At 40.8% G+C, this 27,158-nt stretch overlaps 1 protein-coding gene across 1 annotated transcript in view; it reads right to left on the bottom strand.

Moving 5' to 3' along the window:
* Positions 1–27,158, bottom strand: part of NRG2 (neuregulin 2) — a 353,306-nt gene that overhangs the window by 12,653 nt on the left and 313,495 nt on the right. Inside the window, exons 8-10 of the mRNA XM_025206156.1 lie at positions 2,413–2,515; positions 1,305–1,428; positions 1–64 (exon numbers count right to left, since the gene is read on the bottom strand). The exon at positions 1–64 is cut by the window's left edge and continues 58 nt beyond it. Coding sequence (XP_025061941.1) covers positions 1–64; positions 1,305–1,428; positions 2,413–2,515 — 291 coding nt within the window. The remainder of the gene's footprint in view (positions 65–1,304; positions 1,429–2,412; positions 2,516–27,158) is intronic.

Below are 27,158 nucleotides of genomic sequence, written 5' to 3'. Positions count from 1 at the left end.
AAAATGTTGTCTCTGTTTCCCTTCGTATCACATGCTCAGTGGCAGGAACATTTTTAGAAATATACTGTAATGAAAAGTATCCCAAAGATCAGCCAATGATATTGGTTAGATTATATTATATCAACCCATGTAACAAGCATATGATGGCATGCAGCTCAGTGCTCAGCGAAAAGAGATAAGTAGAACAGTGTATTAAAAAGGTTAAAAAGTTGTGGCTGTTGTGTGCCTCTATTCTGGCCTCTCCAAAATGCCAAGGAGTATGAAGGGGTGTGAAGAATACCAAGAGCCTTGAAGACATGGGGTGTAGTTCAAATAATTATGTTCAGGTTTTCCCTGAGCTGGCAGTGATCAACCACATATTTTGCATGGATTATGCCTGCTCATCACCAACAGAGTTTACAAGGTATTGCTGGGGAATTCTCAGGGCCACAGAATGGTAATGTGGCTGCTTTTGCTGATTCTCTTTCTGCACTCATGACTGTCTGTCTGCATTACTTTTTACAACATATCTATCTATGTTTGGTGCAGCTGTCAAGTAATTCATTATACTCATGACCAGTAATATTCTGGACCCTTACGTACAATATATTGGACAACATATACTCTATTCTATGCAAAAAATGCTAAGAGAATGTGATGGTTTGAAATCAAGTAAGTAAAAATTAGAATACCAGGGCTTGGGCACAGGTGGGAAACTAGTCTGGTGTCTTTACTTGCTATGAATCTGAGTCCTTCCTACTCTTATTCTTTCCTGACACCGAAAAGCACTTAAGCAGGTTGATAACCCCATTGAGTTAAGTGGGACCTCTCACACGCGTTAACTTAACATGGTTATGTGCCTTTCTGAAGCATAAGTTCTTTACTGAGCCCATCACTGTGACATATGAGTTCCAAGCAAAAGTGGTGGACTATAACTGTGTATGAAATGCCATTTATATCTATACAACATGACAACAGCAGCAGCCTCAGCCACACTGACAGCACCCTTGTCATGCATGGTATTTGTAATGTTATAGAATGATGCATTTGGGGATATCTTAATGAACAGAAAATACCAGGAATGTCTCACAAAGAGGGAAGCAGAATTAAATATGGTCAGCTCAAATATTTCTGCTCTGAATTCCTTGCCCTAAGCCAGACAAATTTTGACTTCAAAAAACAAGTTTCCGCTCCCATTTTAACTTTGGAAAAGGACCCGTGCATGTCTTCATTTTGATTTTTTTAATGTCACACATAATAAACAATTGGAGCCTGAACAATATGTCCAGTAGCCTCCAGCACTGATTTACATGAAGGGCACTTACATCAGCCATCTGAATTTCTTCAGGATCCAGCCGGGGATGACTAGGGCCATTTGCAAGGTTCCTGTTCTGATGGGCTGGGCACATATTTTGCCGTAAATGATTATGCATTTGCTTTCGTTGTTTTCTGTTAAAAGGAAAAGTAAAAGCAAGAAACAGATTAAGTTGCTTTAGTTAGACTTTAAATTTTAATAACTCACTGGACTTTTCAGAACCAAGATGTTCAGAAGAGATAAATAAAGGATGTAAAGGCAAACTTTTAACTCTCATTACAGTAACATTCATTACTGTACTTACTTGTTGACTGGGCTTGTGGAAAATCATGAACACAAGAAAAGCGAATTCCCCAGTGTTCGGAACTTCCTACAATTTTAATGGTTTTCCAAAGCTTCTAAGCAGATATGGGCCCAAATCCAGTCCTCTGTTCTGTGATCATGCAATATATTGTAAAATTTGGATTCAGATTAAAACTTTGTAGCTTGGTTGCACTCAGGGCAGGATTCTGTTTCACTTTATGCTCCCAAATGGCACTTTTCCAGCTGTGTATGTGGCATTTTGGGCACTTTTGCACAGTTTGCAATCCTACTGCCTATGCAGTAGGGATTTGCAAGCATTCACATGGTAACTAAACTTGTGCACAAGGCTTGTGTTGTCTAGGCAGGTATGATGTCACATACGTGCATACTGGGTGGGAGTAAGTCATAGAATTCTACCCAGCAAAAACCCATGTCCAGTAGGTGCCAGGGGGAAGGAGGCCTTCCTAGATCCCAATCTGGTGCAGTATTTTCTAGGCTAGAAGTCCTGTTCCACGCTAGGCTAGAAGTCCTGTTCCAGTCCTGTTCCACGCTTCACACCAGCACAGAGTGAACAAGAGCCTTGGTGCTCTTCTGACTTCAAGGGGAATCTAAGGCCAGGTGTAGACAGATTTTGACCTCTACATCCCTGCTGCGTTAGATACTGCTGTTTTGCAGATATAAGTTGGGTAGTACTATCAACATCCTGAAGTATTATTTAGGTCCATAAGTGTCATAGCTGGAGGTATGAACCCTGAACTTCAATCTTGTTGTAAAGTTTGGTAACTAATACTTGTTGTCTGGTAACTAATACTTACTTGGTTTTACAGTAAGCCACCACACAAACTATTCCAACCACAAGCAATGCAACACAGATCCCAGTGATAGTTAAAACTCTCTTCTGGTAAAGTTCCTCAGCTTCTGCAAAGATGAGATAAATAAATGATTTTAAAATGTACCTGCATTCAAATGCTGTGTTCTGACTGCACAAGGACTGACACTCCCATTAGGAAGCAGAATCAAACAGGTGTAGTTTGTCATGGACAGACCTCACACTGTTCCATGGCTCCTTTCTGGTCGCACCCAAAACTATGGATGCTTTTCTCAAGCATACTGAAATATAGTACCTTCCTCTCCTCCCATGCTCCTCACTCCTGCCTTGTAAAGCTCTCTTATGAGTTCCAACAAACTTATCAGCTCCTCCCCTATAACAGGCCTGTGACTTCTCTCCCATGACTTCCAAGAGCCCCACAGCTTTTCTTTTGACTTTTCAGCATCCATCTCAGGTGATTTGGTATACAGATAAAGACCACAACCACACCCCACACTCACCACATATACCCAGGCATCCTTTGATGGCCCCATCACAAAATCCAACCTAGTATTAGTCTCTATGATGGACTCAGAAGTGCAATTTCTTTGCAACATCTGCATGCTTTGGAGATTAGGGGTATTCCAGAAACTACAACACATCATGTCCCAAAGCATACAGGTGCTGAAAGGAAAAAAACCAAAGGTTAGATGTGCATGAAGGGAAGCAGTGAGGCTGTGGAAAATTGGAGGGGATGGAGTAATTAAATGTGGTAACTGATTATATGAATGGATTTAAAAGTAATCAAATAATTTTCACAAAAAGTATTACAGAAGACTCTCGGTTGCTCTCCTGGACATGTCCTAAGTATGTATGGTTTCACAGAACACATCAGTCTTAATCTCACTATGCAGTTTGTGCATTTGTGAAATTAAGGTAGACATGGTTGGTGATCTATAGTAATTATAGTAGTTTGTAATGGAATACAAATCCACTGAAAACCATCAATTGTGACAGTTAATAGCTCCTTAGTGGAGAAAAGTAATTAATTCAAATAAATTAGATACCCAAACATTTATGCAAAAGTTGGGGATAAGCTAAGCTTTAGACAACCTCAAATTGGTTCAACTCAAATATCATTAGCTACATGGCTGAGGCACCTCTTCTCTTCTATGAGCACAATTGCCCAAACTCCCTTCTCAGTTTCAGGTGGATACATCCATTGACATCAGTGATGTAACTGGATTTCCAACTGCATGAGAGAGAAGAATTTGGTCTTCTACTATGTCATTGTATGAGCACTATAGTCGGGAGACCCACAAAATGACTTGTGCAATGAATAAGTACTGTGTGTGATGCCCCAATAACATGTATTATGTAAAAAACATTGTGGGTTTTGGGGAGTTTGTCCCCTAATTAACATTCTCAAGAACATTTTCTCACATGAAAAACCCTTCTCACATTTGGTATCATGGAATGTTCCACCAGGAGAGACACTAAGACGCTTTAACAGACCATTTAAAATCCCACAGCAATTGTGAAGCTAGAGGTGAAAAACTAGAAGGGAAATAAGAATGACATTAGGTTCTAGGAATACTAGAGTCATGTTCAAGAACTAGGATATAATGAAAATAAAGGGAAGAGAAAAATACATTCCAACAAATTTGGTATTTTGGCCTATCCTCGTTTGCCATTTGGAAGTCTGAATTGTAAACAAAATTAAACTCTTTCTGAAGCTCTGAACAGGATAAGAACAGAAACAGTTACTTGACAAACTAGAGGCTGATACAGTCAGCTCAGTCATCAGCATGCAAAAAATCAATCAGAAATATTTTATTCTGCACACTATGACCATTTGTTCTAGTGTTCTAAAAAGAGAGCAAAATTCCAAACTACTTTGTTATATACTGTGGACATCTATTACATGACAGGCACTTGAGATGCATGATGAGCCTCTGCAAGTTTTATATAGGAACCAACACAGTGTATACAGAGATCCACCCTGCAAGCCAGAGAGGAATACTTTGCTCAAAGACTGGTTCCTTGGGAAATAGAGGGGACAAAATTAGAGAATTTCTTATGTATTGAGAATTTCCTGTACCTCACTTTCACTAGTATGGCCAAGATACTAGCTCCTCCTTCACCTTTCATTAAGGATGGCAACCAAAAACCTCCCGAGCTTTGGCGCTCCAAATGCTTTTATTGGCCAACACTGGGTTTGAGTAGTATGGCCTTTGAGAAAAACTGCATCATGTTCCTCCTCAATTGGGATGAAATTTACCCTCTGCATCAGTCCTAAGGGATTAATGGGGCCTGAAGCAGTACCCAGACTATGTACTAATCTTCTGCACAGATGTGATCTTCCCCTGTGAAGCAGCTCCATGTTGATATTCCAGTAGTTGGGGAGTGACGGTTGCTCTGGTGTTCGCTGGACTCCCCATTACACTAAATCATTTATAATACTTTGGGGAAGAGTTCATCTTTGGACTGGGATGTTTCACTCAATTTTCTTCCTCTGCCATTCCCTATGTATTTGTTTGGTGAGGAATGCTGTGTAAGTACTGGGGGCAGTGGAAACATGATCTTTCCCTTCCTTTTTGAGCTGAGATTTCAATAGGCCAGCTTTATTGTACAGAAAAATGGTGCAAGTTCTCTGGTCCAGTCATGGCATTGGTGGAATCACTATTCTAAATGGATGTTTCTGCTTGGGAAGTCATCAAACTGGGAAAGGGAGCAGGAGCCATGACTTAGCTAGAATGTACTAAAAATTGGGTGATATTCATTGGTTGCAGGGTCTGTAAGCCCTGTCTGACAAACAGTAAAGGAGGAGCTAAGGTATTATGGCAACTAGGAGCACCCGGAGCATAGCCACAGCAGGAACAGCTAAAACAGGCAGTGAACACTTTTCTTTTTCCTGGTGTGAGCAGTGCTCCACAGGATCACAAATAATTTATTCTTTTGAGTTTTCAGGACTGGCTGCCCCAACACCAGAACTGCTCATTCTGTGGATTTTATTAATTCATTTTAATCACTGTAAATGCATTCTAGCATAACGTGTTTTATTTTATGAAAAATGGCTTTTTCCTAGACTATATTTACCCAATTTAGATTTTAGGTAAAAAAGCCTGGAAAGCTTAACTTTGAACTTAGCTTAAAGCTAACTATGGTCTTTCAAAGCCATGGAAATTCTGACAACATTCTTCACAGCTGGTATTATTCATTCCATGATCACTGCTGTAAATTGTGGCAATTGCAAAGATAGAGACTGTGTTAGTCCATTTGTTTTAGAACCACAGTGTGCATCTACACATGTCATTAAGGTGAGGTGATAAACTCCGGCGCAGTTTGGGCCAGACTCAGCTGCTCCCAGGTGCAGCATCTGCACGTGCACTCAGGACCACAGCAATTTAAGCCAGAGTAGAGCAGTCACAGGCTATCAGGGGGCCTGGTGGGTTAGCCACAGACTCAGGATGGTGAGGTCAAGCAGCAGAGGGCCTGGATGGGGCATGAGGGTGCTAAAGTTCAGGTCTAAGAAGCAGGTAGCCTCCTGCCCCAGACAACCCCTGTCACCATCTACATGTGCATTGCAGCACATGTTACTCCACCAATACTGTCCCCAACAGTACTATCCTACAGCAGAGTTAGTTAATTTACTGCGTCCTGATACTGGCACATACGTAGACAGTGATAGTTCACTGTGCGGCTAATTAGTCAACTCCGGAGTAAAGCACATGTGTAGATGCACTCACAGATTCATAGAATAGTAGGACTGGAAGGGAACTTAAGGCCAGTCAGTTCAACCTCTTTCTCAGAGCAAGATTGTCCTTAACTAAATCATCCCAGCAGAGTCTCTAACCTGCTCTTAAAAGCTTAAAAGGATGGAGATTCCGCAGTGTCTGGGTAGCCTGTTCCAATACTTAACCGTGCTCATAGTGAGAAAGTTCTTCCTAACATCCAACATAAACTTGGCCTGCTGCAATTTGAAACCACTACTCCTAAATCTGTACCCTGCAGCCACTCTCTATTTCTAGCCCTTTCATAGCCACCCTTTAGGTATTTGAAAACTGTATCAAATCCACTTTGTTTTAATTTGATGTTTTAAACAAATTATAAAAACAGGTCAGTTGGGACTTGTATTGGTTAAGGATTTATCCGGTCAAGAATTTTTCTGCTTGGTGAACAGGGATTATTTTTATGTGGGGAATAGCAGGGTGAAACTTTACCATGGAAAAAACAAGTGAAAAAAATTCCCAGAGAATTTTTATGGTTCATAATTTTTGCTGCCAAAATATCAATTTATCAGATGCGATCTCTGCCTTTCATTTTGTGGAAAAGAGGGTGTAGGAAGGTAAGAGGTAAAACCATCAAAGAAATTATTTCCTCCCACTTCTTCACCCATAGTACAAACTTCTCCCCTAAGGAACAAATCCTAGTATCTATTGTGCCAGTCAAATCAGCATATAGCCCTGGTTCTGCCTTCCCTGCAAGTGCATTAAATCTCATTTAATTCAACAGGGATGTCAGGGCTGAACCAGAGATGAAGGATCAGATCCTGGATCTGAAGCTGACAACTCTTTGTTCAGCAATATAATTTGTAGCTATGTGCCACATCTGCAGGTCTGAGGTTAAAGAAGGCTGCTGAAGACAATTTAGGGTGGCACCAAGATGTCTCATAAAAGAAGTGGTTGAAAACATAACATCTTCATGTATATAAAATAATTTGAACAGTGAGAGGAAGAAAATAATGCAATGTACACAATAAATCTATGTTCAATGTAGATTATAACATACTCAGGTTAAGGCCTGTCAATTTTTGTCTTTCAGGTGCCATGCACACCTATGATTAGGGTGACTACATGGGACAATGTGAAATCCAGGACACTGCCTGCCTCTGCCCCCACCCCCTACTGCAGCGAGTCAATGGCCCATTAATAACCCACTGTTCTTTACTTCACAGGTATTAACAATCACCTATGAAGTAAGAGCGTTAATAGGATGTCCTATTTCACAGCTCCTGCTACTGCCTCCATGCCCTGTGTCCGGGATGCTCATTTTAATTTTCACTGGCTGGCCAGGTCTGGCCTCCAAAATTTGGGACTCTCCCAGCCAATCTGGGATATATTGTCACCCTACCTATGATATAACACATACAACATTATCATCACCTTCATCATTCTAAAACAGCAAATGTGATGAACAAACCACTTTATGTCACATAAGGCAGACACTGTCACAATACTAACCATGGATACTACAGGAAACACATGAAAAAGTGAAGGGTGAATGAAGGAGAAAAGGCAGCTGAAGATGTGGCATGGAATGGTTGTGTTTTAATAATGACAGTGAAAAATGGGAGAAGTAAAATAAAAAGGGATGTCAAAAATCCTCAATTCTAACAGTCATTTAAAAGTGTATTTGTATTAGCAGCACCAGTTTCTCCATAACTCCTGGTTCCAAAATCAATTCACTTTCTATAGCATAAAATAGCCTGCTGTAAAAATGTAAATTGGTCCTGGTAGCTTGATCCTAGGCAGTGTTGGGTGACATTTTTTGACAGATAGTAAATTCATTGAAAAATGGAATTTCAGGAGGCTGAAGGGGAAACTCAAACTATTTGTGGTATCAGATCAAATATAGTGAATAATGTCCCAAAATAGGAGACATTTTTTCAGAAACATCAAAACAGTTCAGATTCATATTTTAAATAGTTCATTTTGATATTTTCAAAAGATGTCTTTCAAGTTTCTGTTTCAAAATGGCGTTACATTTAAAAATAGACTAAAATTAAAAGAACAAAAGATTAAACAGATTAAAATTAATCTATTAAAAATTAAGAAATTAAATGTCCCCTCCAAAAAGATTATATAGCTCCCAAAAACAAAATAAAACATTTTGTTTCAGATCAAGTAAACTGCTTCACGTTGATTCAGAATTAAATTTCCTGGGGGGGGGGGGAATATTTTATTTTTTGACTGTTACCAGTGCAAAATTCTGGCCAATGATATGACAGATTGGGAAGTGGACCAACAGCCATTAGGGACTATAGTGAAACTCCTCCTTGCGCTTGGATCCTGATCCTGACAGGTTCTGACTTCCTCCCTCAAGGAAATAAGCACCATACTTTATATTCATGTTAACTGGAATCCAGAGTACTCAAAGCTGTACAGGTTCAGACTCTGAGGAATCAAAGATTTGAGCCTTGGAGAGAAATTCCTATTTCTTACTCTGGTAAGTGGGGATTTATACAAGATAGTTGAGAGGAGAATGTAATTCCAATATTTCTAAAGGGAAAGGCTAGTGAGCCCATCCCATGGAATTAAAATATCTTAACCATGCTGGTCTTCTCTGTGCTATATTGTAAGATCTCTATTTGAGAGATAAAGAATATTTTTCCCTCTGTCCCTCCCTTTCCATCTGCATTTGCTGTGCATTTACTGGATGAAATCTGAAATAAAGAATTTATTTCCCAGGTTTGTTTTGTTTTTTTAGTACACCAGCATATACAGCCCAGTCCAGGGCAGTAGGGAGTCCTCTTGGACTTGTAAATATCAATCAAAATGTAATTCCTGTAAACTTGGATCTGCTGCAACATCTAGAAAATGTAAACAGCACAGAATGTAAATACGTCTTGAGCAGAACTCGGGGTTGAGTTATATCATCAAAATCTCAAAGATTCTTCTTTCCTTATTAGATCAAGGAAAGGGTCTGAGGTTCTCTGAGAAAAATACTGGTATCATGGATGCTATCAGCCACTGCAAAGCAGCTGGGCAAGCTAACAGGGACCAGTTTTGCTTTTGGTCCATGCTATTTTATCAGACTGGAAAACTTGGTGAAGAATTTAATGGCTGAAAGTATTCCAGTAAGGAAGGCTATGGACACACAATACTACAGAAACTCCTTCTCTGCCAGTGCAAATGGAAGGGAACCATCAAAACCGGGGACATGAGTCCATTGGCTGTGAAAGCAGAGTGATCAAGGCAGACAGGGGATGTGCTGATTCTAAGGATGAATTAACATTGCTTTCTTGCAGCTGCAGCCCCACAGAAGTACAGATGGTATCAAAATGTGTCCTTGCCCTAGGCTAAAATAACCTTCTGACTTCAGTGAATCTGGCTCAGGGAAACATAAGCAAAGAGATGGAATAAGACACAAGAGGGGGAATACAGTTCAGGACACTTATTAGACTCCATGTGGAACCTGTCTGCACAGCTGGGCACCACACCGCACAAAGAAGGACATATATTTAGAAAAGATGCAGCACTGGGCAAGAAGGAGATTAGGAGGACTCAGGGATATGCAGAATGTTTTGAGGGGAAGTTTAAAGGAACAGAAATGTTATTTAAGGGAAACTCAAGGCCAAATTCTGCTCTCTGCTCCCTGTTACTCCCTGGTAACGTCCAGAAACTAGTGTGATTACACAGGTGTGAAGGAGAGCAGAATATGCCCCTGGGAAGGCGCAGAGAGGTCTGAAAGGAGTTGTTGGTACAGTCAACAGGACATATCCCAAGAAAAACAGCAATAAGAGTTTTGTATTGGAAACTATTTGAGGCAACAGCACACCACCAGTTCTCAAGCCACCTGCTGAAACACAGGTGGAAGAAACAGAACTGGGTGGGCTTTGGCCACCAACAGTTCTGCACAGTGAACGTGCATTGTAAACCAGGGAGCAATCCAGAAATTAGAGGCCAATTGAGAACTCCGCAGAACTATAGTACACAGAGAAAACAACTCAGAGGTGATACATTGGCAATGGAAAATGATCACAAAATATTAGGTCAAAGAGCACCTCACTATTTCTGAAGAGAGGGAATGGAAGTGAAAATAGCAAAATTATGATAAAGCAGACAGGACTCACATTGGACTAGGTAGATGCCTAAAGTTGCCCAATAGTAAGATGGTTGGAAGCTTCTAAGTCACTGAGGCATTTAAAAAAATGTTTGGCTTATAGTCTTTTAGAGTTCAATCCAGTGGCATTTCAAGTAATTAAAAAAGTCCCTAGTTAGCCTCAATTTGGGATCCTGTTCTTTCTTCTATATTAACTCAGGTGATCTTAATCTTACATCAGTTCTTCCACTCCAAGCACAAAATGAGCGATTTGTAGGAGGGAGAGAGGTGGTGGAGGGATAAGGGGAATTAAAAAAAGGTGGCCCAGATCTGTTACTGAACATTCCTTGGTTCCAGTGGGAGCTGTGTGTTTGGAATGACAACAGATTCAAGCCCCTGCTCCCAAATTTCCTAGAAACCATCCTTTCTTTTACCGAAGCTTGTGTCCAGTCCCACACTGCATCTGCCAGTCACCTTTTGAACAGGTGGAAACTCTACCTTTTCAAATTAAACATAGGGAAAAAAGCCTTTGAAGTGAGAAGACACAGAGCAATTTGAACATCCCACTACTACTATACATACTGTGCTTCTCATTCATCCAGGCAAAGAAATAAGTGCTGCTAACAATACACATGAATTTTATAGGCTTATATTTAAGGATGTTTTTGGTCCAAATATCTATCTTGGTGCCAGTAAAAAGAGCAGAACAGCTGATTTTTTTAATCATCCCATTAAAGCCATAACTATAATGTGGGCAGCTCTTAATGGCTTCTGATTAACAAATGAATGGTTGTTCCATACCCTTTAATTCAAATCCAAGATGCTCTGCCAATGCAGAAAGAGGACAAGGAAGAGAAAGAGAAAAAGAAAAACAGGTCTGTCAGAGGTTTCTAAATATACATAACATACACACTGCGTGGTTAAAGCAGGTTAGCTTTTCCTATTCATTCAGTAAGTAGGAACACAGTGTATTCATTCATAGAATCTTAAATTCCCACAGGATGCACCTTTCAACGTAAAGAAATGTCAAAATTGATAGAAATGGTAGTTAATTATGAATTCTCTAGAGATGAGACATGTCTGTTAGTACCTAGTATGGAGTTCAGGTTCATAAATACACAGTCTTAGGAAACAAATCCTGACTTTAGAAAGGTGGCGCACACGGCTACTGCATAAATCCACTGGACGTATATACACATATTAGACAGCAGCCACTTTCACAACCCATTCTCTGTGTACAGACCTAATATCAAGCAGTAACAATAAAGAGAACAATATAATATTCTTAATTAAAAGATGTCTATAGGAGTCTTGTGTAATCTGATCTGAAATCTGCTCTCAGATATACTGGTATATCCTGCAGCATAGCTTTTGCATCATATATGTACACATGTACTGATTAATTATAATGACTATGGCAGTTATATACTTCATCATGTAATTAATAAAGCAAATAGTTAATGACTTATGTAAGTAAACCATGCCTACAGATCTTAAAAATCAGAACCGCTCCCCAAGTTTCTTCAAAATTTGTAGTATTCCCTTTCAGGATATACTGTAGCCTTATCTACTTTAGAAATAACAGTCATTCTATTAGATGAAATAATTGTGTGCCATTTGAACTCCAAATTAGCTCAATATAATAAAGTAGTGTAGGGCAAAAAGATATTGCTAAATAAAAAAGTTGACCTAATGAAAAAATAAAATGCAAATATATAAAACAAGTACAGGTTTTGAAAGATACTATAATTCCCTTATATAATTACACCCAAAGAGTGTTGAAGATGCTGTCTTAAAAAAAAATCCCTGTGCATCAGTAGCCATTTCTCCTGCATTCAGGTCCAGAATACATGTTATCATGTACGGTCCAGGGCTCCAACTCTTCGGGGCCACAATACACAAACCATAATTATTCATAATTTGTGTCAGTATTAGTGCTTTTGTTCTACACCAAGATAAGTTTTGCCTGCAACAGTGTAATGAATTGTGGGGAATTTGTGCTAAATGTAATTTTTTATGAACTACAGTCAAATTTTCTCCAAAAACATATTTGAGTACTGAACCATTTAATTACCACAGAACCTGATTCTCCCCTAATTTGTATCTTGTATCATCCTGTGCAACATTTAAAGTTTTAAAAACTTTTGTGGTTTATTTTCAACCAGCACTTCAAAATGTGTGTATCAGTATATATACACACACGTGCATACTAGTCAACATGCATATATTATATTATGTTATATTAGTAATATGCATTTATTATAGACACTAATAATTATTTGTATGCATAAAATTATTTTAGTTTACAAAGATGTAAGCAACTGAAGGCAGGGTTTTTAAATGGAAAGTGTCAAGTAATCAACTATACACATTGCTTCCCATGTGACTTATAATTAATTTGCTAAAGAAGACTTGTCAAAGACAGCACACAGGCCAGATCCAGCCTGTGAGCCCTATCATCTGGCCCACAGGGGTGCCCATTGGTCTCAAACTGGACTTGATGCTGCAGGCAGCATGTACCAGCCCAGCCCTATTGAGGAATGTTCTGCATGCTGTGTCAGGCCCAGACTGTAAGCCTGATCAGATGCACAGACCAGTTCTAGGGGCCTGATGGGTTTGATACCCCTATACCAAGGAATTGACCTCTCCTTTCTCAACGCAGAAATTTAGCCTATTGTTGTGGCCCTTTCACCTTTTAGCCTAGTAGGCATGGCATTTCCTCAGGGAATATTAGACTTGGGTTCTAGGTACTCCTCATCCAGAGATTATTTTAACCTGTATTTCCCAGTGCCCAGAAGAGCATTCAAACTAGCACATCATGTGCTACACGTTACCCACTGTATTCTCCAGCCTGCTTGAAGTTTAGCCACCAGGTAGCCAGGAGGGGAAGATAAGTGGGGCCAGGAGCAAAAAAGCAACCCAGGGAAAGGGGGTGCTCAGTGAAATAAATACTGCCATGCAAGGGAGACAGCCCTGGGCTCTAGCCCCAGCTCCTGCCCCAAATGGGGGAGAAAATATCCCAGTGCAGTTTATCCAATGACTATCAAATGCAAGGTGAAGTGGGACAAGTTTAAGAGGAGAAGCAAAGAGTGCTCTGGACAATGCCTGGCCTGTGGCCTGATAGTTAAAAGTATTTTGCTCAGAGGCAGGTTCAAATCAGCTCTGGATGATGGGGGCCTAAAACTCAGTCTCAAACTCCCTGGGCAACTGCCGTAGCTATTGAGCCAGAAGGTGGGAGAGGCTTTCTCTTCCATTTTACTTTTGGCAAGTGTGAACGTATCTGGGCAATCTTATTTTGCAACAGGTAGAAAAAGAACCAAACTGTGTGCACATGCCAAAACCTGCATTCACACAGCTCTGTAAGTGACACTTAAGCATGTAAAAGCGGAATAAAATTTTTGTTGTAACGTATACAATGTATCATTTAGTAGCAAGTGCTATAGTTAAGATTACACATGGATTTTTGTTATAACACTCATTTTTTCACAAGACTTCCCCAAAAGTTCACTTTAGAGCAGTGGTGCTCAAACTTTCAGTTGAGTGGCATGCGGCTGGTCAGTGGGCTGGATCCCTTGTGGTGTGGGCATGGCAGGTTGGGCCCATACACCTGGATCAGACCCCACACTATTCCCACTGGGCCTCATGCAGTCAAATGAGGCCCTGCACGGCATCAGCCCAGCCCCTTACACCGGGATCCAGCCCTGTGCAGCCCCAGCTCTGCATGCCCGAATTAGCATGCAGGGCCATGCTGTTCAGCTTACTAGGCCCCCCACACATCTGGGAATTTGGCAGCAGTTAATGCTGCCACTGCTCCCCTACTCCCAAATTTTTGGACCTGTGGGGAGCCAAGCAGGCTGGATGATACAGCTCCATAGGCCAGATCTGGCCTACAGGACCATGTAAGGGGAAGGGTCCCTGCCTAGAACTTTTCTTGGTCTTGGGGAAAAAAAAATTTACTTGTTAAAAAAGGCTGTTAATGATCCTCTCTCCTTTTAATGGTCTTAATGTTACACCATTCATGCTATTCTTTCTTTTTGCTTCTCCTTTTCCGCAACTCTGTGGATGGTTCTTAGCTCTAACCAAAAAACAGTAATCCAGGTATAGAAACATCAACTCAGATAAACATTAACTAAGGCATAGAAATAGCTATTAGTGAAATGTTGGATGCACTGTCAGGATGCCCAACAAGGCTTGATTTTGGTCTATGAATCTTCCTAAGAGATGTACAATTACTTGTAATAACTACAGGACTGATAAAACAACATTTTGAATATTTTTTCCTAGTCTGTTGAGTCTCTAATACTTTATAATATAGCAAATTACTGCACACTCCAGTAAAGTTGTAATTATTTTTGCTTTGATCTTCAAGTGAATGATATAGCCCTAGGTATTTGTAAAGCTAGTTTCTTTATAACTGGAGAAAAACGTGTTGTTATATGTGATGATTCACCAAAGCCTCTGCAACAGCCTTTTTCAAAATCCTGGATCTGCTCATGGAGCCAAATGAAGCCCTGGCCCCTTCTGACAACCCAAGATAGTTTCCTATCTGACAAGGCTGTGGCTGTTAGGACAGTTAACAGGAAAAAGACTGTAAATATCTGCCCACTAAAAGAAACCTGGTGTCTGCATAAAGTCTTTGTGACTTTGATACAGCAGGGAAGAGGATCTTTGTAGGACTGGGAACCTGTGGAACAGATCCTGTTTCCACGGAAGTAAAAACTCCATCGCCTTCAAAAGGAACAGGTTTCTGGTGTTTCTTTTTCTGCTGCTGCTGTTACCATTATTCTTTGCTTTGTCAGGTACATCGCTGCCCACAAAGCTTGTTCAAAATAACAGTCTGACACTAAGCTACAGCAGCATTGAAAATGTGAACTTATTGTTTTACACCACATTCCTGTCAGTAAGGTATGAACTTCACTGCTAAGTGGAGAACAGTGAAATGCTAACAGACACGGGGGAATCCTTTCTCTTCTCTTCTTTTAATCCCATTGTTGTTCTAAAAGCGACAACTAGAAATTAAGCCTCCTCAGCAGGCAAACCTGTACCACCATAGGTGGGAATTTTAGAACTGGTAAAATTTAATTCTTGCAAATAGGAATCTAATACATAGGGTGAATATTCTTAACTCAGTTTAAATGAAGTTTGTAAAATGGTTTCTTTAAACAGATATTTGTATGCAGCTAAGCAGAACTGATGTTTCTAGTGACTTTACTGGAAACCATGAAACATAACATTTGTTTGTTTGAAGCCCCAACTCTTCCAGCCACCGGATTATGCTTTCAAAGTTGCAGAAAAACCCCTGAGAACATGAACCATATGTACCTAAAAGGATCAGAAAATGGAAGGCAAAAAAAAAGAATCTGACTTTCAAAAATTTCATTTGATTTTTATGTTTTTAATTGGGATTAACTTGTGAATTTTGAATGCTTAAGTACTGGCAGTACTAATTAACCAAGTTAACCATTGATTATATCAGGTTAACAGTCCACATTCTTTGCTTCACTTTTTAACCATATATTCAAAAAGTTTTGTTTTTATAACATATAGCACAGGTGTCAAACTTTTTAGGCCCTATGGGCTGCTGCTTTCCTCCTCTTCCCCTTTGCTGCCTATCTTAGTTAGCAGGAGTGACTAAAAACCCTGATTTAGGCAGTAGGTTAGGGGAGAGGTGGTAACAGGCATTAACTCAGTAGGCGCTGAAGTAGTGGGGATTCATGCCGCCACTGCTGGGGCACAAGCAGCTATGGCATTGAGATCCATGAGCTAAATTCAGCCTGTAGAAACGGGTGGTCCATCTCACAAGAAGCACAGCAAACTGGATGACCCGACTCTGTGGGCCAAGTCCATCCCTTGAGCCACGTTTGATACCCCTGCTGCACAGTATCCAAGTACACCCTTGAAGAGTCAAATGAAATTTGATTCACTGAGACAGGACCTCCAGCTCTAAAATACCTGTGTACTACTCAGCCTTTTGCTGATATATAGTTAACAATTTTTGCTGCCACCCTGCAGGCATCTAAGGATTTGCTAACACAAAGTCTCAGTAGAGTGCAACTGAAATTATTGCACATTTGTGGCAAAAAATGTGTATCAAAGACATGAATTAATTTCGTTTTCAGTGCAGTATATGGAGTATATTTACTATTTCTGAGGCTATTTTAACTTTGTGTTCATCACAGTGCAGGGAAACAACAAAAGTAAAAGCTGATGCAAAAATAAAAATTGTTTCAACTCTCAGATGCTCCAAAACAATTGGAATAAAAGTAAAATCTTGAGGTCTATGAAGGGACTTCCAGAGGGCAACAAGCCCTATTCTACTGTAAAATTATGACTTGAGATCAGTATAGTGCCTAATCTGCTTCAGAGTTGAACTAAAATCCCTGGGTAGATGATAAGGGCAGATCTACATTTCATCAGACTGTGCTAGGAAGGGCTACTGTGAAAATATTTACACCAAAGGGGGAAAAAATGCTGTGAAATCATTCTAAAAAACACCCCTGAGCCCGACAGCAGCATTAATGAGCCCTGAGTAGAAGCCACAAAGCAGTTACATAACATTAGATATTTGTGCATACAAAACAGGAGTGAAACGACTGGGTATCTTTCCACAGTCATGCTCCCAAGGACAGTCTGATGCAGTGTAGTGAAACCATAAGCATGCTATGAGGAGACAACAGGATATAGAGTCGACCAGACCTTTCATGACTGAGTCCCACAGAAGATCATTTGAGCCAAGGGCACACATTGACCGGTGTGAGAAAGCAGCTCCTTCTGTGTTGTGAAATGGCAGCTTTATGGTTTTAAACTCATAGGCTCGTTTCTTTATGTGGTCACAATGTGGGGGCTTTCACAGCCCTCAGCCAAGGGCTTTGGGCATGACATTCCACTTCCAATATTTTATCCAACCTGCAGGCCATTGCTTCTCTCCTTGGCTTGATGACACATTTTTTGGAAAGTTACTTTAAGGAACTGGGTCTCACAGTGCTGAGATACCTAATTGTTTCGGTACCTAACTTTAGGCACCAAAGCTTGAGAGTTTTGGCCAAGTGATTTATTGGTTCACACAGCCAGTCAACATCACAGCCAAAAACAAACCCAGTTCTCTTCACAGTCAGACTATGCTTCTTCCCTGACTTATCCAATATTCAGACACAATAAGGGCCTCGTCTGTTTCCATGGGAATCATTGGGAACAGAAAACAGACTCCCATCAAGCCTTTATCACTGCAGTTGAATACTTCAGCCTGAGTAGCACTAAAATACATGGGACAGGATGGTGCTGTCAAGCAGAGATATGGATCAAGTTTGCACCACTCCAGTGGAGCTACAACAGGAAAGGGCAGTGAACAGATGTGTAGTTAGAGGTATGCTAGCATTTAAAGTCTGGGTTTCACCCTTCTGCAGTGCCCCAGTAGAGTGGAAAATCCAAAAGAAATAAATGTGGAATAGGTGGAAATGGAAATGCATGTTACAAAAAAGAGCTAATCCCACTGAATCAAACTGCTTTTCTGGGAAGATGATTCACTGTCCTGATCTGCACTCAGTAAACCAATGTCATGCTAAGGACAATCCTGTGCTGATCATGTGCTGATGTCAATGTATAATGGACAGGCAGCTATTTATAGCCAGTAGCTTTAGAAATGTTTAAATAACCAGGGACCCTGTTTAATTCAAACAAGAACATCTGAAGATAAAAGTGAATTGGGAATGGCAGGTAGGGGAGGGACAAAAGTGAGCAAATAAGAAAGGGGTGAGGGACTCCTATTAAAAAAAAATAAAGTGCTGATATGTGTCTCACTCCTTTTTTCTCTCTCTGGCAATGGACAGAAGACACATATACATCAGTGTAATTGACATTGTGCCAGTAAAATGGAAAAATGACAAAAATCCCTAAAATGGAGTAATTTCACTCAAACTAGTGGACATGTCCTCTTGAAAGAATCAGGAATAAAATATTGCTTATGTAAGTTATTCCAATGTAGGTTTCACCTGTCTGCATCCATCCCAGGATAGCTGTTCTCAAGGCAAACAGGTTATTACTTGCTCCCCTGCCAGATTCAGTTGCACCTCTAGGGGGATTTAGGAGACTAAGTGTGGTTTGATTTCTCACTATTCAAGTCCATGAAAATCCAGAGACTTTTTGTAACACATTATCATTTTACTTTTTAGTCACAAAAAGCAGCTAAGAGGAAGAAGAACCACTCATTTTTTACACGTGCTACTTTTCAGGGACTTCAGCAAGGTGACATCACATTTAGGAACCTAAACAGGTGCATTAGAATCTGGACCCTACTCTGCAGTTCCCTGGAGATGATTGCTTGTTTGCCCATTCTTTATCCAAATGTAATTTAGATCAGTATAAAAGAAAGTGAAGAAAAGATTAAAAGTCTACTCAATTTTATGTTTTATTAGTGTTACCATAAATGTCTGTGGAGCCATTAGGAACACCATAGGCATGGAACTAAGTTTGTTCACAGTGGCCACATCTACATGTGACACTATGTTGCCGTAGCGATGAGCTACGTCACTATAGTGCATTGCTATGGTGATGTAGCTGCTAAAAATAACTGCACTGCTGGGAAGGTGCAGTAATGGCCATTACTGCACTGCTGTCATTTAGTACTTCCTAAAACAAGAACTAAATGGCAGCACGATAACAACTGTGCCATGGGGGGCACTTGTAGATGTGCCCAGGATATGCTTTTAAATGGAAAAGTTGTCTTGTTAAGTAAAACAAACACCAGTATACTAAAATACTGTCGGCTCTAAAACACTTGTTGGGTCTACTTAATTTACAAATTAACTTCCCTGTATATTTTCTCCGTAGCTAGGAGGACAAAAGAGCAGCAGACCTACGGTTAACAAATCCCTGTTAATGCTATGGCCATGTATTGCTTTGAAGGTGTGTTAGTTATCTTTTTGTAAACAACAGTTCAAGATAAAATGGTCATCACTGAACTTCAGAGTTCTGGGAAAGTATACTTTTGGTATAAGCAGGAATTAGAGGATTTGCATATACTTTGACCATTAAGTCTGAGCTCCCCTGGCCTGAAAGCACCTAAAAAGCATGACAGAGGTTCCCAATTCTCTCATAAATTATCCTTCTCAAAACACCTTTGGGATGTACAAAAGGTTGACTGGGTGGCACTGACCCTCCCTTTGCCCCCAGGACAATAGCTTGGAGAAAGGAAACAAGATGAAAAAAATCTGAGGGATAACTAATACATTTCTGGATAATAAAATCTGTGAACACTTGAATTATTCTAATTGCACAACTGTTATAATTTTCTTCCAAAAATCTGAACAGCAAGCCAAGCTCTACCCAAAGAAATATGGCAAAAGAAGGCAGTGCACTGAAGAGAAAGGAATGCAGGATAATATTTCAAATCCCAAACTGCAATCATTCCATAACCTTCCTTTAGTTGCACAGGAATTTAGCTTGCACTGTATTGTATTAATAAAAATGACTTAGTGGGTCACTCTGGGATAGAAAAGTCATGTAACAGCAGAGTATTAGCAGGCTCCTGTTAATTACTGTGTAATTAACCTTACTAGAGCCTAATGTGTAGCCTACACTTCAGTTCAGGGGAGGGATGTAACCCTGTTATTCTGATAAACTACTAATCCTCTGTAATAGCATGGACACAAGAAGACATGGTAATTACCCTATAATTAAATGGTCAGTAGTTATATCATTAAAGGGTACTTGCTTGGTGTTTTTGAAATGTAAATGTAATTGTTGAATTCAGATGAGTAAGAGGAGTAAAAAAAGAAAAGACAATGAAAAGCATATATAGGTTTTATCTTTCCATGAGAACACATTTTCTACAGCTCTGTTTCAAAGAAGAGGAAATATTTTCTTTTTATTATTTGCCAGGATTCTGATTATCAAGTAGGAAGTACATTAACTGGCATGCAGAGAAAGTGTGAAATTCAGGCGTATGTATCCTTCAGTCCCATTAAAACTATCATTTGAAGACTCAGATAGGACTTCTGCTAGCTTTCTGTAAAGGAGTGAATTTTATCCTAAATGCATATAACCAGACTGCAAGTCCAGTTCTTATTTGCTCTGAGAAGATCAAGCTCCTGTCTTCAAGAAGCTGCTAATAGCACCTCTGCCACTTGGGGAAAGGTTCCAGTTGACTTCCAAGCAAGAAGAATTGGATCTTAAGAGATATTTATCATCTGATCATTCAAGAAAAAAGGGTGGTTTCATCTGATAAAAAAAATTGTCTATTTCCAGATCAAAGTGGGAAAATGAGAGTGTTAGCAATGATTAAATACCCATGGTAGAGCTGAGGTGGGAATATGTCGTTTTCTAGCTTAACCATGCAGATATTCCTATGCAGCAACATGAACATGACTAAGAATCCATCAGATATGAAATGTGGGTGCAGTATCTCATACTGAGGCTATAGAAGATTCTCTTTGAAGGCACTTTCTCTATGCAAAAAATGACTGGTGAAGAGGCCACTCTGTTCTATGGAAAAAAACATTCAGATGGTGCCGTGATCATGTTATTGCAATCACTGCACAGAACACAACCAGTGCAAGTCTCTGTAGAGGGTTGATAGAAGGTGTGGATCCAAGAGGAACCCTTTTAGATTAATACATTTTGATCACTTCTATTTCCCACCAGAAGGAAAAACATTCTTTGCATCAATAATGTAATGTATAGTAGGGGTGTGAGAAGCAGGCCGTATTTGATTCAGATTCAGCCCAATTCGGGGGACAGTGATTCAATTCGTTGATTCAGATCACTGTCCCAATTCGATTTAGCCAAATTCAAATCTGAACATTCAATTCTGATTCACAGAATCAGCGATTCAGCCATAGACACAGCTTTCTCTGTTTTTTCTACATACCTTGAGGTACCAGGCACGGCTAATTAATGCTGCGATGGTGGGGTGGATGGAGCACCCCACAAGAGCATGCCCCCCGCCGCATGCTCGGCAGCAGAGCCAGAAATGGACCAGAACCACTTCCGGTCCACTTCTGGGTCTGCTGCTGAGCGTGCTGGGGACCTCCCATGCTCCCGTGAGACACTGTATCCACCCCACCATCTCAGCGTTCACGAGCCACCTGGTATCTTGAGGTATGTAGGAAAAACACAGAAAGCTGTGTCATGTCCAAATCGTCAAATCTCCCTGAATAGATTCGGAAGGTTCCAATTCAATTAGGAGAGATTAAAGGGTCTCCTGATTCGATTTGGATTCAGAGATTCAGCTGCCAAATCGGGCCAAATCTCCACTGAATCCAATTGGTGACCGAAGCGTCACACAGCCCTAATGTATAGCACTTTCTGACTGGGAAAATGACTTCCTGTTTTCCAGAGTAGCTGAAACTGGGTTATCTCTGAGGTCTTCTCAAATTGTGTTAAAACTGGTTTCACTGTTGGTATAGATATAACAAAAACTGTATTGAGTACTCCATGCCTTTAAGTTTTGATTACGTTTTCTAAAATTCACATCTATAGCAGGGATGTTAAAGTATAAAGAGAGAAACTTGGATAGCAATCTGGCTATACTGTAAAAGACAGAATGCAGTAGAATGTAAAGATATATACAAGTAGGAACTCAGGATTCATTTTCATAAAATGTGCTGTTAAGAGCAGAATAGATGGAGTATGCTCTAACAAGCAAAGTTATTTCATTATGTGTTTTCAGATCACCATACGGTACAGTGTACAATAACCTTGACTGTCTTTCTCCACTTAGCAAAAAGGATTTGATTCCTGAATAAGGAGGTCTTATGGGACCACTAAGTTCAAGGTAAGATCTGTTTTCTGTACGAGGATTAGAAAATGCTGTTATATGATTTCTTGGCAGACTAGGGGAAAAACACTAAGCTATGCATCAAAATTAGTTTTTCAAAAGAAGTATGAAATATGAAATAAAAAAAGAAGAACATACTAGCTTACATCAGAAATTAGTGCAAGTCAGCTCCATTCCAGGAATTTATATGACAGATCATAAATATAAACTTTAATAATGCCAAAAAAAAAGGAACCTAAGGAAGCTTCATCAAAATAGGGAATACAATCTTCTAAAAATCCACAGTAAGATGAATGAGATCTTAGATTCTCCTCGAAATCTGAATTACTTCTTTTAGGAAAAAGTTGGAATATGAATTTTGGAAGAATTTTCAAGACTGTGGCTGCGTCTACATGAGACACTGACTGCACAGTAGCTTGTTACTACTGTGCAGTAGCAGCACATGGCACAAAGCATCACAGAATGCTACTGCACAATAGTAATGAACTACTGCGCAGTCAGCGTTACCTAAAAGCCATTCAGCAACACTACTGCACGGTAACTCCTGTTACTGCATAGTCATTTAATACTGTTTATACAAATACTAAGTGGTTGTGCAGTAACAACTGTGAAGTCAGTCTCGTATAGACGAGCCCCGTAAATGGGAAATATAAAGAACACCCAGAACTGCTAAACTGTAACACAAACTTCTAAATTGTTCCATAAAGCTCAGCTAAATAAAAGTTGAATACAACACTTTTAGTCACGATGCTGATCCCTGAACTGTTTTTTACCAAAAGTGTTTTTGTTTATAACACTAATTCAGTCAATGTCTCCAATTCACAGTGAATGAGGTAATTAGCTCTGTGTTTTACAAAACCCTTGGGACCATGGGGCCAGAGGTCTAGCAATCTTTTAAGTAGGCAACTGAAAATAGAGGTCTCTCAAACTTTTAGAATTCTGCAGTATAAGGAGAATATTTCTGACACAAAGTCAGGAAGACCAATGAATTACATGATTTTTGAAAAAGTTTTCTTTGCAAGTACAGTGGTTTTTCTATCAACTTTGTAACACAAGAGTATGTATGGGTAGTGAAAAGAAGGTAGGTCTTAGACAACTTGCCATCCTTAAAGCAAATGCGGTAAAACCTGGAAAAAATGCACAATGTTATTTTACATGTTAAGGTTGGTTCAGGAGAAAGCTTTTGACAGGGTGGTATCTAAGACCCACTGGAACTCAAATATTTGAAAGACTTCCAAGCTGTTTTTTGAAGTGGCCAAGCTGCCTGTACTCTTCAACAGGTATCATTCCCTTACACCCAGTCCGCTGCACAATACATTTCAGTTTCAATCTGGAATGCAAGAAGATTGTTTCCAAGTCCCAGGGTGGAATGCAATCATACGGTCCACTACTAAGCTTCCTCAAGTACAATGAGGTCAACATGGGAAGAAAAACACAGCCAAAAAGAGATAAAGTTGAGGTGAGGTGAAATCAAAATAACTGCTTTTACAGTTGTGACCTGTTTTATTCCTGAGGCATAGCTGAAGGCAAACTTGTTAAGGATGTATCGTCAAGATTAATTCAGGCTTGATGAAGATTCTCTGAGGGATGAAAGCCGAACAAGATGAGGTGAAATATAACCAAGTGCCCAAAGTGAAGAGGATGGGATTGGCTATTTAACTCAGTCTTCTTAGGAACAATTCTGCCTCACATTTTTAGAAGAGATAGTTGGAACAAGTTTTGAGTTAATGGATTTTGGCCCTTGTACACACACAGGTAGACGGGGACACAGGTATCTAAAGGAGAGAAAGAGAACTGTTCTAAATACTACAGATGATCAAGTAGAGAATTTCAGTGAATTAACTGTCAGACTAAAATGGGAACAATTCTATCATATGCATCTGGGAATTTCCCTCCATAGCAACCTTTCTGGCTCCCATCACCATATCATATTTATGCCTATTAAGATACTATGAGATCTGGGGACTCTCGGGTTGTTCCAGAGACCTAATTCCCAAAGCTTTAGAGAAAACTGAATGTAATTTTTATTTATTTATGAATTCTCAGTGGCATTCAGGAGTTTGTGTTACAAATGAAGAGGCTGAGAAGAACCATAAGATCAAAGTCCACCTACATATTACAAGCTGACATTGCTAACCACCTGACTGTATATTTTCCCTTTAGTACAGCAGTTACCAAATAGTTACTCCTCATTATACTGGCCTAGTGTCATGGAGAAATTTATAACAATCTGATTTACCAGTGGATATTGTGCCCAGTTACTAAATTTAATAAAACTTAAAATGAGGATATTTGGCTAGTTGGCTCTGTCAGCTCAGTTAGCTGAAGAGACAGAGAGAGACAGAGGGAGAGAGATTTCTGTGGAAAAACAATAGCTGCTGCAATTCTGGTTTTACAGGACATGCTGAATGAGGAAAGACTAACATTACATCCAAAGCACTGGCTCTCTATGAGACAGGATGAAATGTTATCAACCCTGAGTCAAGCTCAATGGACTTTTGTTTTGTGAAGTACGGACTGTTCAGCAGACTAAGAAGTCATGATAGTTTCATCAGGAAATTGCTCTTTCTGGACCTTATAGTTATACAGCAGGAAAATGGGAAAAAAATTGCAAATTTCCACATCACCACATGTGCTTTGAAAATTTAGGTGCAGGAAATGCTATAACTAGCATTGTGACCCTTTGAACTGAAGCTGAAGCTTAAGCACCGTACATTGATTACACCATTAAGGCAAGGAAACACTCTTAGGGTGTGCCTCCACAGGCAGGGACATGCGCTTGCAGTGGCAAAAATAGTAGCGGCACAAATTTGCACCACTGTTTTTTTGCTGCTCTGCATGTCCCTGCACATGCGCTTTGGTGCAGGGAAAATGCCCCACTTCAGGCAAACTGCCCTTTCTCTGCCTTCCTTGGCTCCTGGTGTGCTGGTGGAGCCAGGGTGAAACTAAAGGAGGGGAGATGATCTGGTTGGCAGCCAGAGTGTCTCCCAGGAGATCCTGGAAGATCCTCTAAAATCAATGGAGCTTAACGGGCACAGGGGTCCTAACTAGTGGCTTCATTGTAGGAACAGGGTCTTAATTATTTTCTTTTTTCTTTGATACATCTCTTCAATACATTTTACTCTTAGTGAATCTCTAATTCTTTTCTTTAACCTTTCTTCCCCTGCATGTTTCAATCTTTAGTTTTGCAAATGTCTGTAAAAGTGCTTTGTGGTACTCTGCATGAAAATTACTACAACACATAGGATGAAATAACACTCCTCTTTTTAATTATTCATCTGCACTGAGTCTACATGAAAAAAAAAGCTCAAAGGATGACAATTACTGCTAGATTATCAACTGTTCTTTATAACTTTTGGATTTGCTTCGGTTTTTCAACACATTTCTGATTATTTTGCATTACAGCATAAAGTAACTAAAAAGCCATATTTATTATATGCTAATTTTGGATAAAATATCGAGAATCGTACTCAGATTCTACTCAGGCAAAGTCTATCCAATGTTAAATGCTGTGCATTTACATTAAAAAAGAGTTAAAAATCTCAGAACCTATACTGATCATCAGAGATCCAGGTTTTCCATTTGCCACAGAAAAACACGGTAAAACCCAGATTTTCTCATTTTAAGGAGAAAAAAATAGATTTTCAACTTTAAAGGAGAAAAACACAGGAAATGGTGAGTTTCTCCTTGCAGGCTGCCGGAGTTCCAGGCAGCAAAGGGGCTGGAAGGAGCGGGAGGAGGGCGATTAGGCAGGGGGTGCCATGTGCATGTGCTCATGTACACAAGCATGTTGCAGCCAGGCAGGTTAGAGAGCATCTCCCCGCAGGTAAGTCTTGGATGTGGGGAGGATTGAGAAACTCACTGTGAGGAAGGGAGGGATTTGGGCAGGGCTGAGGCTGGGGCTGCTGCCCTTCTGGGGAAGTACATGGGGCTTGGGGCCTGGGGCCAGAATGCACGGCTGCAGGACCCAGGCAGGGAGCCCAGGGCTGGACTGAGCAGCTGCAGGGCTCATCCAAAGGGCAGTAGGGGGAGTGGCTCCCTACCACTGCACACACTCCTGGGCAGAAGTGGGGGGCACGTGCCCCTCATATTTGTGCACAGGGCAGGTGCAGTCTGCTTGCTGTGGGCCCAGGCTCCCTGACCTGCTGCCCTCCCCACAAGGCCTCTGCAGCCCAGTGGGTGGGACCCCGCACGGCAGGGCAGAGCAGGGCGAGGAAGCTCAGTGCTGGCACCATGACCCCTGCGCCACCATGGAGACGTGTCCTCTGCCTGCCTGGCAGCAGCAGGCGTGGTGGCGCAGAATCATGACCCGCATTGCTGCCAGCCAGGCAAGGGCCATTTCACTATGGTGGTGGGGGACTCCCAGAAGTGGCACTGAACTTCCTCGCCTGACCCCGCTGCTTCAGGTCCCACCCACTAGGCCATGGAGGCCCCGCGGGGAGGGCAGCAGGGTGGAGATCCCATGACTGCAGCAGACAGCCCACACCTGCCCCTCCCACGGGCTCTGCTCTGGCCATGTCACCTGTGGGGGAGGAGCAGCTGAGCTCCACTGCAGCAGCCGCCACCTATACCAGGCAGCAGCCGGGACTCAGATGTTGCTGCGGGAGGCAAGGGGCTGTAGACTCAGGTCCCTGGCCCCATAACCCTGGCAGCTGGGGGCAACCTCTGGCAGGGCTGGTGGGAGCAAAGGGCTAAGGGTGAGGAGTAAGGGGCAACAGCAGGGCCCAGGGGGGTGTGGGTGGGGAGTGAAGGGCACCAGCAGGGCTTGTGGTGGGGGTCAGTGGAGAGGGGCAATGGCATGGGCAGGGCACCAGCATATCCAGGCTGCTCAGCGCCACGAAGCTGGCGGGGGTGGGGGGGCAGCTGCAGTTGGAAACATGTCCTGGTCAGCGAAGGGGGCAGGGGGTGCTCTGATTTTCCATGATAAAAAATCCAAAATCAAACACCAAAATTTATAAGTATTTATATTTTATTTTATAATAGTGATTGTGGCTTCCAAATTGCTTTAAAATTGTAACTACATCAATAAACAATTGATACCTATATATATACCGGTATTTCATTTTAGTCATGGAAAAACATGGAGTTTTAATCAGAGACTCTGTGGGCCGAGAGGCAGGGGTTTTCAGAGAATTTGTAATTTTTAAAGAGAGAAA

The sequence above is a fragment of the Alligator sinensis genome, unplaced genomic scaffold (genome assembly GCF_000455745.1).
Source record: "Alligator sinensis unplaced genomic scaffold, ASM45574v1 scaffold156_1, whole genome shotgun sequence".
Taxonomy (NCBI): domain Eukaryota; kingdom Metazoa; phylum Chordata; order Crocodylia; family Alligatoridae; genus Alligator; species Alligator sinensis.
Note: the sequence above shows the minus strand (reverse complement) of the source record. Positions and strands in the feature narration are given on the sequence as shown.